Here is a 13,775-nt window from a genome sequence, read left to right on the forward strand (position 1 = left end):
AAAGAGTGCAGTAACATGCATTTGATTGCATTTATATTTGATTATTTGATCAAATCTCTTTCCCAAGTTTTACTCACGAATAGCTATTCTGTCCTGCTTTGGAGGTTCCCAACACATCTCCCTTGCAATTCTTGGTGAAATTAAATGAAAATAAAGAAAGAAGTGTTAAAGAAGTGTTGGGATCATATTTCTTGTTTGCTTTTGGTTTGAAAAAATAGAGTCACTAATTAAATGTTGCAAAATGTCATCACTGAATAGCTTCACTGAATCAACATCAGTTTATTTAAGCTCATATACTTACAAAACAGATACAAAAATTTCAGTCAATTAGCCCTTGATCAGTGCTGGAAGAGTATGTTTTTATGAACCACATTATATAATGGGCAGTCCGCCCCCTTGTGGTGTATGAGCACACTACATCCTTTCCTCCTGGAGTCCTGCAGAGGCTGCTGCAGGTGGTGACAATGCGGCTGGAGTAACTGCAGTCACTACATCTCTACACTAGCTGCATACATCCTGGTCCAGTTCAGGTGCCATTATGACTTATTGTCCTCTTATCGGATGCAATGCTTGTTATGTAATGTGTGTTCCTTTCTGTGCAGGTAGAACAGTGGCAGCTCTATGCAGGCATGTCCTCACTATGAAGGCTGTTTACTGTAAGCAATAAAAAGCAAGAACGCAGTTCTCAAGTCACTCTTCTTTCACACAACACAAAGTAGAGACAGGCAACATGGTTTAAAAATTTGAAATTGCCCGTTCACCTCAAATCGGTTGCATAACACGACTATGCTTTTCATGGTCTTCCATGTGCATTTGGCATGGGAGAGCCATGGTGGGCCATGACTGCCTAAATAGCATCCTGGTCATCCCATATATCTTGGCTGAACCACCACACCTAATAGAGATGGTGCATAATGTGTCACACAATTAAGTCCTCATCCAGAATGGGGGGAAACAATCTGTTGCGCCCCAAAGAGTTATTATTAGCAGTTGGCGGATTTACAAGACTGCCAAAAAGTTGTTGTGTGGTGGGGTGTACAAACGACGAGACCCTAAATTTTGTAGATTTTCATTGATGACTTACAGACTTCGAGTGAAGAGCATGGCAATGTATATGTAACTAGACAGGAAGCACGCCCTCAGCCAACCTCAGCTGTGACGTAAGCCTGTACTGCGCATGTTCAGTTCAAAACATGGCGCTCCCCATGAATGTAAATTAGGAAAATCATACTTTTGAAGGCAAACTAAAACTTCTCCGGTGGTATTTGAAACTTGATCATTATGTTTCATATGAAATGCAGATCGTGAAAATATGTAATAAAATATGTAAATGTTTAACAAATGTTTTCCCAAAACCTTTTCTACACTTAATTCTATGGACAACTAGCTCTTTTGCACCCATCATGCGCAGTAGAGTCTGTTTTCCTTTACTTCCGGCCGCTTGTCCCCTCCTACCCTAACCTCTCCAGTTCCTATGTACGCTCTACAGTAGTGGGCGGCTCAGCTCGGACGAATCAGAATCTGATGCACGCAGTGAATATTAAGTTGTGCTTCCTCTGAGATTAAACTATATGTTTAAACAACAATTGAGTGTTTTCTTCTGAGCACCCAGCAATGATCTGCCTTTTACTGGTTGCAGGCCACGACGCTGTTCTTGAGACCCAAATCAAGGTACGCTTAGTTGCGTTGTTCCCTCTCACGGTCAGTTTTTCTTTGCACAGATATTTCATTTTTCAATGAGCAGGGCTGAAGTGGGTAAATTTTGTCAGTAGCTTACTGCTGTGTACGATGATAGCCTACTCAACAAACTAAATGCTACAATTTTGATTTTATTATTTGTTGAATGCATTTATCAGTCATATAAACTGCTACCCACCGTTACGAAAAATCTCGATAATTCCGTGGATATAGGCATATTTTAAATATATTGCAGAATTATAAATGGATGCTGACCACAAAATAGTGACAACAAAAACAGCAGCGTTATGTTTTTGCGTGATGGTTTTGGGTCAATGAAGCACGTCCCAAAAGTTCAATACTTGTGCTTACGTCACAATTTCTTGTTGTTTAAACCCTTTCAAGTTGAAGTTATATCGCACGCATGAAAATTCCCTTTGAAAATGCACAATAAAATCGTTTTGTATTTTTAGACATATACGATTGTTGTCAGATTTCTAGAATGCACGAGTTGCGTACGGAATCATTCGCTGAGCCACAGTGGCACATTATTATGTTTTTAAGCTAGGGAATCAACCCCAAAAGAAAAACGCATCATAGCGAACAATTTGTTCCATTTTCCAAACTTCGGTTTCTGAAACGGCACTAATATAACTATTATATTTGCATATAAATTTTATTACTGGAAAAATCTATATAAAATATTACATACAGTCACGTAATCACAATATAATATCTCGTCATTTAAAATAGTTTACAAGCATAAAGAAACGATTCAAGTGTAAAAAATACAATTTTCTGTATATGCCTAAAATAACACAGTCTTTCAGCTGTTGCAAATTTTCGTTCTTACAAAAGGACGATTTTTAGCTCCATAACATTGGTCTGAAATGGAACATCTGGCAGCATTATCTATTCAAATTACACTGAGGCTTGTTGGCTAGTCATATACTATATAACAGTGGAAGCACCGAGCTGACCTTTGGAGCTTTAAATACACTATTCCGGCAGTTGGACCCCACGATCTGATATCTATTAAGGCATTGTTCCAGGATGAGGATGGGAACCACTGTGAGGTATTGAATCAGGACTGCGCCAGTGCTGTGGCCGGCAGCCCTGCAATAATTGGTTGTGGTGTCACCCAGGGAGGGGAAGGGATTTCAGTCAGTGGGACCTCTCATCCAAGCGGCCAAAACCAGACTTCGTTTTTGAAGCTCATTTCCTGGTCTTGTTGTTCCTGCTTGCTCACTAGCGCCACTACGGTTGGCTCCAGTATAGGTGTTTTCATATCCGGTTTCCGTGTAAGTCTACGGTACAAATGCGGTCAAAATACAAAGTCAATAATTTTTTCTCATGAGAACAAATAGTCACAATATGTGTATTTTATTCGTCTTATGACTGTCCATGGGTCGATTTCATGATTTATTGTGTCATTTGGGCACTGTTATAATATTTGTTGTGGACCAATGAGGTACAGTTTGCGTCACTTTCTTATTAATGCGGAGACTAAGCTACAGTAAGGGCTACAGTCTATGGTCACTGGGGTGGGAGGTGGCGCCTCTTGGCCTTGACATTGCGGCTATGACCACGGTCCACCTGTGCAAAGTCAGAAAATGCAGGCATCCCATTTCGTAGTGACTTCATTATGGCGTGTGCTATTTACAGCTGCACTAGACGACCATAAAATAATCCTCCTCTTAGGTTTAGGTTAGGTTCCATATTTTTTACAGTCTCTGCTCTCATCACACCCTTCTGTTCAATCAGGCATCCACAATCAATCTGCCTGCATGAGCTACGCATTCATGTTTTCCTTTCAGTGAATGCATATCAGGGTTTGAATGGGGAGTTAAAATAAGCAGCAGCTGATACTGTATTTTAAAATTACAATAATATAGAATGATGATAATGATACTTTTCTTCATTCCGTGTTACGTATAATGTGTTTTTTTCTGTGTTGTAAGAATGATTTCACAGGCCTATATAGTCACCTGACTGGGGTTCCCAAGGCATTGCTTCCTGGAGTGGGTGGAAAGAAAATCTTAGACTTTTGGTGGGACACTGTCAACATGTAAGTTAGTTGATCTTAAACATCACCAGTGTAAATGTTTTGGGCAGTTGACTCAGCTGGTTTGATGTCTTACAGCTTTTTTTTTTTTTTTTTTTTTTTTTTGCTTTGTAAATGTATTTGTAGGTTGTCAATGAGGAATTCAACTTTTTTCTAGTAGTCTTTCTTCACTACTTAAAAATATATATTTGTTCCCCAAATCTTCTTCTTGACATGGATGAGAATAAATGAGGAGTGTGTTGTGTTCCACATTTAGCTTGATAGGTAATTCTGGTATTGTCAAGTGGCTGCCCACTGTCCCTGTCAAATAAATAAGTTAATGAATGAAGCAATGAATCAGTCAGTCAATTACTGGATTAATTCTCTCCCTCTCTTGTTGCCCAGGCGACAGTTGTTCAGTGAAGTCTACCTGGTTACAAATGCAGATAAGTTCCGTACCACTTCATCATTCTCTTTGATTAGTAGACCAGTCTCTTTCACTTTCATATCGCCAGAAGTTAATAGTTAATCACATTGATCATGGCTGTGGGTGTGGTTTGTGTGTATTCCTGTTTTTAGGTACAAACATTATGAGCGCTGGGCAACAGCCAATGACTTTCCGGTAGAGAATGTGGTTAATGATGGCAGCACCACACTAGAGGATCAATTGGGGGCTGTGGCGGACCTGGAGCTGGCCATCCGGAGCCGCAGGCTGCAAGATGACATCATGGTGGTACGTCAAGTGTCAGTTAATACATTGGCCCACCGTTTCTGTTTCAGACTCATTTTAAATGGATTACAGGCCTCGTCTTATTTTCTTAATTCACTTTAGTCACGCTGCATGTGGTGGAATAGGCTAGCTAATTGTAAATTGAACATAACATCAGATATGATGAGAGATGTAGATATCAGTTAAATGAAGAGATATGGTGATCGGTGAAGTGGTGAGATTTGGAGATGAGTGATATGGTGAGATTTGGAGATCTGTGGGGTGATTTGGTGTGTGTCTGTAGATTGCAGGAGGCATGCTGTGTGCTGACCAGAACTTTGACATCGCGCAGGTCCTTCGCTTTTTCAGGTCCAAGGTGAGAAAACACTTCTACTACAAACCTTTGAGAACTGGGAGCAGCAGGTGTAGGCTGTGTTGGATAGCATGTCTGTGACTTTCAGAAGCTGCTGTTGACCTGAGGTGAATGAAAGTTCTCTCTTTGAGCAACAGCCTGGAGAGCTGGTCATTTACTATGAGCTGGAAGAGGGAGAGAAAAGCTGCTCAAGGGGCATTGTGGAAGTATGTCCTGAATCCTACAGGTAAAAGATGTTCTGTTAAAGGATTCTTCTCCTGTTTTGATGGTTGCTGTTAAAATGCTTATGTATAAGCATAGTCGGTTGTTCTCTCTCATAAAAAAACGGTTACTGTCTGTTTCAGGGTCACGCGGTTCCTTGAAAAGCCACGGGATGGCCTGACGACGTCCCGTCTGGCCAGTGTGGTTTTCTACTGCCTGCGCAAAGATACGCTTCCCTACCTGTCTGCCTTCCTATCTCGGCAGCCGGATGCCCAAGGCAGGTCGCTTGGAATGTTCTGGGTTAGTGTAACACTGCCACTGGCTTTCACAGAGACCCAAGTGCAGGTCCAACATCGCTAAGTCAATGTTGTCTGGATAGCAAGGCTGCCTATGAAGTTAAGTAGGGTCTAATAAGAAGGTAGCTAAATACTCTGAGCTATGTAGGTAGTGCTGCATGCTTGTTAGCGAATGGCTAGCTATGGTTAATGTTATTTATATTTAATATTAATATTTCACTTGGAATGCGGGCTTGATGCATTTTATCTTTGGCAAAGATCAACGTTGCACTTTGTTAAGCAAACTAAAAACATGAACTTTGGATCAATAAATCAATATGCATTATTGTGTACTGCCATTTACATATATTATAGTATAGACAGCATGAGTAGTGAGGTTGTGGACAGCTCACAGCACTGTTCTGTCCTCTAACATTTCAGGAGTGGCTCATTAATGAGGAGAAGTTGCCTGTGTTTGGGATGAAGTTGCCCACAGGCTTCCAGCTCATTGGACAAGTGGTATATCGTGTTACATTACATAACAATTCATTACATTTATTTAGCAGACGCTTTCATCCAAAGTGACATACAAAAGTGCATTTCATGGTCATGGACAACTACAAAACACGGGTTCAATAAGGCATGATACTAATTTTTTGCAGCTTTTTCTAGCCAAGAACACAGTTCAGTTCACACAGTGAACACTATTCTGACCTAACTTATGTCATATGTTCAGTCTGCTTTTACTTTCTTAACCAATTTTGAAGAATATTTATGTGATGCTTTAAGATTTTGTGCCAACTCCTGCTCTTAATTATTTATTTATTTAATTAGTTCAATCAAATCTTGATCTGACATTTCTATAGGCACCAGCTACAGCCACAGAGTGTATCCTGACAACTTTGCTAGGCTCAAGTACAGGAGTGAACCAGTGTAGTTTATAGAGCGATCAGAAAGCCTAAGGTAATTGGCTGTAACCAGCAGACGAGCCCTCCAGGACAGAAGATGTGCATGCCTGCTCTAAACTGTGAAAATGTGGTGATCAGACTTAGCTTTCACTTATGAAGTATGTGCTTTATGTAGTCCCTGGATAATTTGACAGACCTAAATAAAAGTTTGCAATATGTCGTTGTCACAGACGCTCTCAGACTACAACAAGTGGCTCACCCGCTACTCTGCAAAACAGCAGGAGTCCCCTGGCAAACCAATCGTCTGCCGTTCCTACGCCAGGTGAGGAATTTCACAGGAGAGATATTTCTGAAGTGCCAGATTGTGGGGCCTATCCACACCCTGAGAATAGTACCTTAACAGATACCAGACCTTGGGGCCCATCCACACCCTGAGAATAGTACCTTAACAGATACCAGACCTTGGGGCCCATCCACACACTGGCATGATGCCTTAACAGATAGCTGACTTTGGGGCCCATCCACACAGTGGCACCATGCCTTAACAGATACCAGACATTGGGGCCCATCCACACACTGGCACCATGCCTTAACAGATACCAGACATTGGGGCCCATCCACACACTGGCACCATGCGTTAACAGATACCAGACATTGGGGCCGGTCCACGCACTGGAACCTTGCCTTGACAGATACCGGGGCATGGGGCTCAGCCACATACTGGAACGGTGCTTTAACAGGATGAGCCCCCCAGTTGTCCTCATATTCTGGGTTTCTTACTGTACACTGATTGCAGGCTGTCACTGTTTGTTGCCACTGTTTGTTGCTGTAGAGTTGGGCTGATGGGGAACCCCTCTGATGGCTTCAATGGTAAAACGATTGCCATGACGATTTCCAACTTCTGGGCTGAGGTCACTCTGACACAGAGCCAGAGCTTGGTGAGAAAACTGTACCTGTGTGAGCAGATCCATTTCTATACCTGTATATTAAACCTGTATATTAAACCAGCACAGTCAGTAAAGTACCTGTGCACATATAGTTTACAATATATTACAGATTGTACCAAGATAATGTAACTAAAATGGTTTCCTTTTTTTTGTATAAATCAGGTTCTCCTGCCCCATCCCCTCAATGATCCCACTGAGTTTGGAAGCCTACAAGACCTTTTCTCTATCAGTCGCAAGGAAGGGTCAGTACACTGGCAAGACCCACACAGGTTTCAAAGTGGTAACATGGCCATATGTGACAACATTTTAATACAAAGATTTCCTGTTTTAATAGTCAACAATACAATATTTACCTTGCATTGAGTATGCTGATTCACCAAGCATCAAATCACTACAGGAAATCCTTATGAGGGACTAAATCTATAGTTTATTTCAGATTGCAAATGATGTTTTGTCTGTAAATGGCAGTCTATTGTTTTTTGTGTCTGTAATGGATTTGTTGTATACAGTGCAAAATAAATGGACTCCATTGGTGTGCAGTGTGCCAGGAGGGTACATTCAATGCCAACGCACCCCCAATGGGATTTAGATGGTAATGCAAGTTGAAATCATTGTGGGTTACATCCCTTAGACATCCCTTAAACTGGTGTCCCTAGTTATGTCATTAACTGGAACAAGAATGAGGAGGAAGTTGAGGATTCATTACTGTCTGAGTTGTATATGAAAAGGAAATATACTTCAGGAACATTCCACTGTTTGTAACTCTACCCTGTGTTTGTCACCAAGGTACCAGGGAGGCCTGAGACTGCTGCAGGCTACCTGTAAGAAGTTTTACCAGTTCTGCTCCAAGCAAGGGTAAGGCTGTGCCGTAGGGATCCATAGGGTTGCGTATCACCAGTTCCCATCGTCCCTTATTGGTAGTGTGGCCATTAGAGCACTGGATTCCTGGCCTCAAAGTCATGGGTTTCAATTGCAGATGGAACACATACATTGAACATAACCTTGAACATAACATACAGTACATAACCTTGAACTGTTCTTGAACTCTTCCCTTCATGATAGCTGAGACTTGACTTTGTGTTGTCACAGAATTGCTTTGACTAAGCAGAATTTCACACTGAAGTACAACACCAACATCCCACGCCAAGTGGTGAGTGGCTCGAAGAACAGGCCTAGCTACACAACTGCATCATTCACTTCTATCTTATTTAATTTATGTCTTAATAAGAGTTGTGATGTGTATCATCAAGACCAGTGGCCTTGTCTGTATGGGAACTGCCTGTTATTTTAACTGTGATGAATGCCTGAGCTTTGCGAATGAACTGTGCTCCCTGTTCCTTCTATTGCAGGGCCTTGCTGGGAGTAGGTAAGTCCTGTAATTTCAAGTCAAATTATTAGACAGAATGGCCATATCAGTGACTTTACCTGTGTCCTTGAATATGTATGTAGTTTAAGATTTTCTTTTTTCTTTTACACCCTGTTTAGAGCACAGTGAAGGCTAAAATTGATTGTACTTATATGCTGTTTTAATTTTTTGGTCTTCTTTATGACAGTGCAATTGTGTCTGCTACTTTGAAGTGCCTAATGAGGTTCTACAACGTAACAGATGGAGTATGTATTATGCCATTTTTAATAACCATTGAATAATAGTGTTTTCACAATTTAATAAAAGAGTAGCACTATGGGGATGAGCAAGACATTAGCTAGTGCATTAGTGAGTTTGTTACAGTTCATGAATGCTCTATATTTAAGTTGGACAAAAGCTATTTGTCAATATTTTTCAGTCTCTTCTGGTTTAGGCACACCCACTTCCTGTTACTATCCAAATGCAGATGCACAGATAGTTTTGGTGGTTGAACGGAGACAGATACAGTTTGTTGCACACCTCTACCATGTACTGCACAATTGTCTGCAATATCCAACTGTTCTCAAATGGACAGCTACACAGTTACAAACCTTTTTTGTGTTTGGTTACACCCGGCAATGTGTGGAAAATGAAAGCCCTTTGTCTATAGTCATAGAACAGTTCAGTTCAGTTTTCTGGTCTGACTGACAGCCCGTATGCATGTTCAAAAGCATGTGCCTCATGTTCCAATGACTAGAGTACATTCATTTAATTACTGTTCTTTTCAAAAGCTCTAGGTCTGTGTATGGGGAACAGTGTGGGGTTAGACTGTTGCTGTTGTGTTTCTCTTTCTGTACTGAGAGTGTTTGGAGTAGCAGGAAGTACGCTGTATGCACTCTGTATTAATGTGCTTCTTCCAGGACCTCCCCAAACCTATCCGAGCCAACTTCATCCTGAGTGTAGAGACTGATGAGCTGTTTATCACAGCTGGGCTGCAAGACCGGGTGGTACAGGTAAGCAGGATCACTCTTATCAATGGGACCATCTTACTGTACCTGGGATATATACATATCCCTAACACTTTACGTGGGGTTCATACATGTATGCGTCTGTGCTTGCAGACAATTGGTCATTTCAATTTGGGGTGGGAATTGGATATGCTCTGCGTTGGATGCCACATTTATAAAGAAAGAAAAATAAATAAATAAATATCACCTGGGATATGTGCCAACTTGTGTGTGTTAACCTTGTGGTGGACTAGAATGAATGAATGAATGAATTAATTAATGAATGAATAAGATAGCATTTTTGTTGATTGTCTCATTTCCAACTGCAGGTTTATGAGGGGTTAATCTACATGGACTTCAGCAAGCAGCTCATGGATGAAAATGGCTATGGTATACAGTTTAGTAATTTAAATTCAGATTATAACAGGTGTACATTATACAACAATTTCAAGCTTTGAAGTTTTCAGAATACAAATATCAACTGTTTGTGTCAGTCCAGTGAAACTAGTGAAATACTGTCTGCATCTCTTGCTTTGAGGGGGAAAAACTGCAGATATTTAGGAATGGATTAGAAATGGGATTAGGAATGGGTATGTGATTTTAGAGCTCTCTCTGAGTATTTTTTTCTGTCATTCGAATATACACATAAATGAGGATCGTCTTATTGATGAAGGAACCAGGTGACAATTTGCATTCAACATTTCCTTGTGTATGTCTGTGTATGCATGTACTTGTGTGTGCGTGTATGTATGCGTGTTTGCCCACATTTGCATGTGTGTATCTGTGTATATGTGTGTGTGGGGGCGACATAGCTGAAGGGGCGACATAGCTCAGGAGGTAAGACCGATTGTCTGGCAGTCGGAGGGTTGCCGGTTCAAACCCCGCCCTGGGCGTGTCGAAGTGTCTTTGAGCAAGACACCTAACCCCTAACTGCTCTGGCGAATGAGAGGCATCAATTGTAAAGCGCTTTGGATAAAAGCGCTATATAAATGGAGTCCATTTACCATTTGTGTTGTTCTACAGGTGAATACATTCCCATGGATATGAGCAATGTCCCTCCTTTCTGGCTGGCCTACCTGGGTGACCCCAGTGACTCTGGGAGGATCCACAGTAATATCCGTCAGCGCTGGCTGAACGGTGAGACCGTCCACGTTCATAGAAGGGGAGAGGGGTGTGTTTAACCAAGAGGGGCCAGTCCGTGCTCTCAGCATGAACACATGGGTGTATACTTTGAGTAGCTGGTTGGGTGGAGAATTACATATATAGTTATAATTACCTGGGTGGGTAATTATAATTATACTTATAATTATACGTATATGTGTAGTAACGTCTGCATCTGTCTTTCCGTATCTGTCTCTCTCTGTTTGTGTCTCACTCTCTTTCCATGGCTCTGAGCAGGAGACCCTGTTGTGGTCCAGGCTATTAAGTCTTTTGCTGAGCTCACAGACCAGGCCAGGTAGGTGAAGCATTAACATTTACCTGCCTTTTCTCAGCCACATGGTGTCAGTTGCTCGGTTACTTCTGTTATGTCAGTGGCTTGTTTTGTGATTTTATATATATATATATATATATATATATATATATATATTTCAGTACAGCTTAAATGAGGCAGCCATGTGATGCGGTTTGATTGTCACTGTTTGAGTGCATGTACTTGGGTATGTAAGTATGTATGTCCTGGGATGCAGGGTGGCCTTGGAGTGTAAGGACTGGCCCAGACTAGCTGACCTGATGGATCAGAATTTCGAGCTGAGAAGGTAAGAGACTGTGGGGTTGTATCCAGCGTGGATGGAGCTGAGGTCTTAGGTTCACTCTCCAGCCTTAGGTTTATTTAGAATTATGGGTAAATCGCATGGGACAGCAGCACTATTAAACACTGTATTCATCCCTGTTCTGCACCCTCTCCATCCAGGCTGTTAGAAATGTTAGAAATTCTCTAACTGTGTGTGTGTGTATGTATGTGCTAGCTAATCCTCATGCTGGCTATGTGATTAAGTACTGTAGCTGCTAAAACATGTCTGTTCTTCTCCTCTACAGATCCGTATACACCGATGAGGGCTTGGGACCTGGTAATCTCAAGATGGTACAACTAGCAAGAGAGGTAAGGCCTAGCATCCCTCACAAATACAGGATTATTCCACTGTTGTGTTTTCCTACTGTATGTTATTGGCAATATTTGTATCTTGCAGAATTTGAGACCTGAAACACAATACTTCACTTCAAAAACCAATTGTAGTTCTTTCAGTTCATCTTGCAAAGCTGATATTACTTATGAATTAGCTGAAAACACAAATTTAAATGTCTGCTCTTATGGTGGCTATGCTGAATTGATTTAGGTTAGTAGTACCATCCCACCTCACCCTCAGATTAATGTCTTGTAACAGAGACGCAATCCAGTCAGAAAAATTCTTTACACTTGATAACATTAAAAGTGTCTTTATTTCTGCAGAGAGTATTCCTGCCGACAGTCAACATAACATAACATAACATAACATAACATAACATAACATAACATAACATAACGATGAGAACAAGCCATTAAGCTCAACAATGCTTGCCATTTTCCTACCACTAAAGTGTATCTAGTGCTCAGTTTGCCTACAAACTAGATAGTATCTAGCACCATATCAACCCTGGTATTGTATCAGTACCAACTTGTTCTCTTCATTGGTTAGTTAACTCTTGGTATCTAGTGCTCAGTTTGCCTACGAACTAGATAGTATCTAGCACCATATCAAGCCTGGTCTTGTATCAGTACCAACTTGTTCTCTTCATTGGTTAATTAACTCTTGTTCTCCCTTTCTGCGAGTTGAAGATCTTGACCTATCTACCTATCTTGGCATCTCACTCACACACTCTCATCTCACTCACACAGCCAGCGTTGATAGGATGGATGTCAAATGTGTGATGTGTGTATTCTCTAACGGTGTGCCTGTTTCTGTATTTTGCCTCTGCAGTTAAAATATTTATGTAATCATACTGTGTGTGTCTGTGTGTGTGTGTGTGTGTGTGTGTGTGTGTGTAGTATGGCTCTGCAGTTAAGTTGCCTGGCAGTGGTGGAGCTGTAGTTGGACTGTGTTTGGACCGTGACAAACTGGTAAGATCTTGGGGGCTCAAAACTCCAGTGTCATTTAATAAAATGTAGTCTCATTTAATACATTATTCTTATTTTATAAAAGACCATAATGCGCATTATATGGTCCCTGGATGAAACATTATCTGGAACATTTCTTTGTTTTAACTACAGGTGGAGCTGAGGAATGCTTTCCAGGAGGCGGGCTGTGTTTTCTGTGAAATAGCACCGTATGACCCACTTTCTGCTGGCGCTCACATTCAAGGCTGATGGCTGCCATTATAGACAGAAATGTGTCGGGTTCTGCTTTTATGCATCAAGACTACAAGGGTGGCAGGCAGTGCAGGTGTGAAGTTTAAAATGGCAGCTGGGTAACCTCTGAATGCTTTCATTTGGTGCTAGTAAGTGATAGACTTGCCAGGATTTGTTCTCTGCTGTAATTGTGGATAATCAATGATTTCACTAAACTCCAGCACGGTGGTTAAAAATATCCACAAATCAAATGGGAAATAGGCCAATAACATTATTGCCAATTATGCTTGAAGCAGTTATTCAAACCATGTCTTTCTGAAGTGTTTGGCTAGATGGTCATGAACCTGGTACGAAGACACTCTTCAACTGCTCTGTTCAGAATTTAATGTATGTATTTTGAGGTACTTGCCAGTATTTTTGGTAATATATTTGCAATCCTGTGTTTGTCATTGTATTGGAAATTATTGTCATTGATCAATTGTTCTTGTATTTGCTTCTCTGAAATATTTTATACACCTAATCTCAATTATTCATATAAATTGAAAAAAGCAAAGATTTGTTCAGTGTGTTGATAAATCCTCACTTGGTCATACATTTGGAGGGGGCATCTTTACCAGATTTGGTTTGTTGCAATTGTCAAATTTTCTGTTGGGGGAGTTGGTATAAGGGAATTGTTTGGGATGTATCTATACAATGTAATATTCATATCCTGTGTTTGTAATATCCATGCATTTTCAAATGAAACAATTGCTAAACAAACTATAACAAAACTGTATTATTGTATTAATTGTTTGTATTATTATTGAACAGTTCTACACTGTTTAGAGAAATTGAGAAGTGATCTGGCATGAAGAGTTTAAAAAAAGTCACTGCACATGAAAGAAAGCAACGTATGTCACTGGAGGAGGGTGTAGTCTGTAGCCTCTTGGCCCTGTATGAGGGAACAGGCAGTTTATTAAATTGT

General features: G+C 40.8%; 1 protein-coding gene across 1 annotated transcript; it reads left to right on the top strand.

Annotated features, from left to right (window-relative positions):
* The first annotated feature begins 1,473 nt into the window (after window positions 1-1,473).
* Window positions 1,474-13,570, top strand: gkup (glucuronokinase with putative uridyl pyrophosphorylase). Its single transcript, XM_035385702.1, has 23 exons — window positions 1,474-1,671; window positions 3,639-3,745; window positions 4,127-4,171; window positions 4,301-4,454; window positions 4,735-4,806; window positions 4,941-5,029; window positions 5,148-5,304; window positions 5,721-5,798; window positions 6,418-6,509; window positions 7,020-7,125; window positions 7,297-7,376; window positions 7,921-7,989; window positions 8,224-8,284; window positions 8,484-8,500; window positions 8,688-8,745; window positions 9,400-9,492; window positions 9,816-9,876; window positions 10,510-10,623; window positions 10,885-10,942; window positions 11,175-11,243; window positions 11,524-11,587; window positions 12,512-12,583; window positions 12,734-13,570. Exons 1-23 carry the CDS (start codon window positions 1,615-1,617, stop codon window positions 12,827-12,829), a joined length of 1,869 nt encoding a protein of 622 aa, XP_035241593.1. The 5' UTR covers window positions 1,474-1,614; the 3' UTR covers window positions 12,830-13,570.
* Window positions 13,571-13,775: the final 205 nt, after the last annotated feature.

This window comes from Anguilla anguilla, chromosome 12 (assembly GCF_013347855.1).
Source record: "Anguilla anguilla isolate fAngAng1 chromosome 12, fAngAng1.pri, whole genome shotgun sequence".
Classification (NCBI taxonomy): domain Eukaryota; kingdom Metazoa; phylum Chordata; class Actinopteri; order Anguilliformes; family Anguillidae; genus Anguilla; species Anguilla anguilla.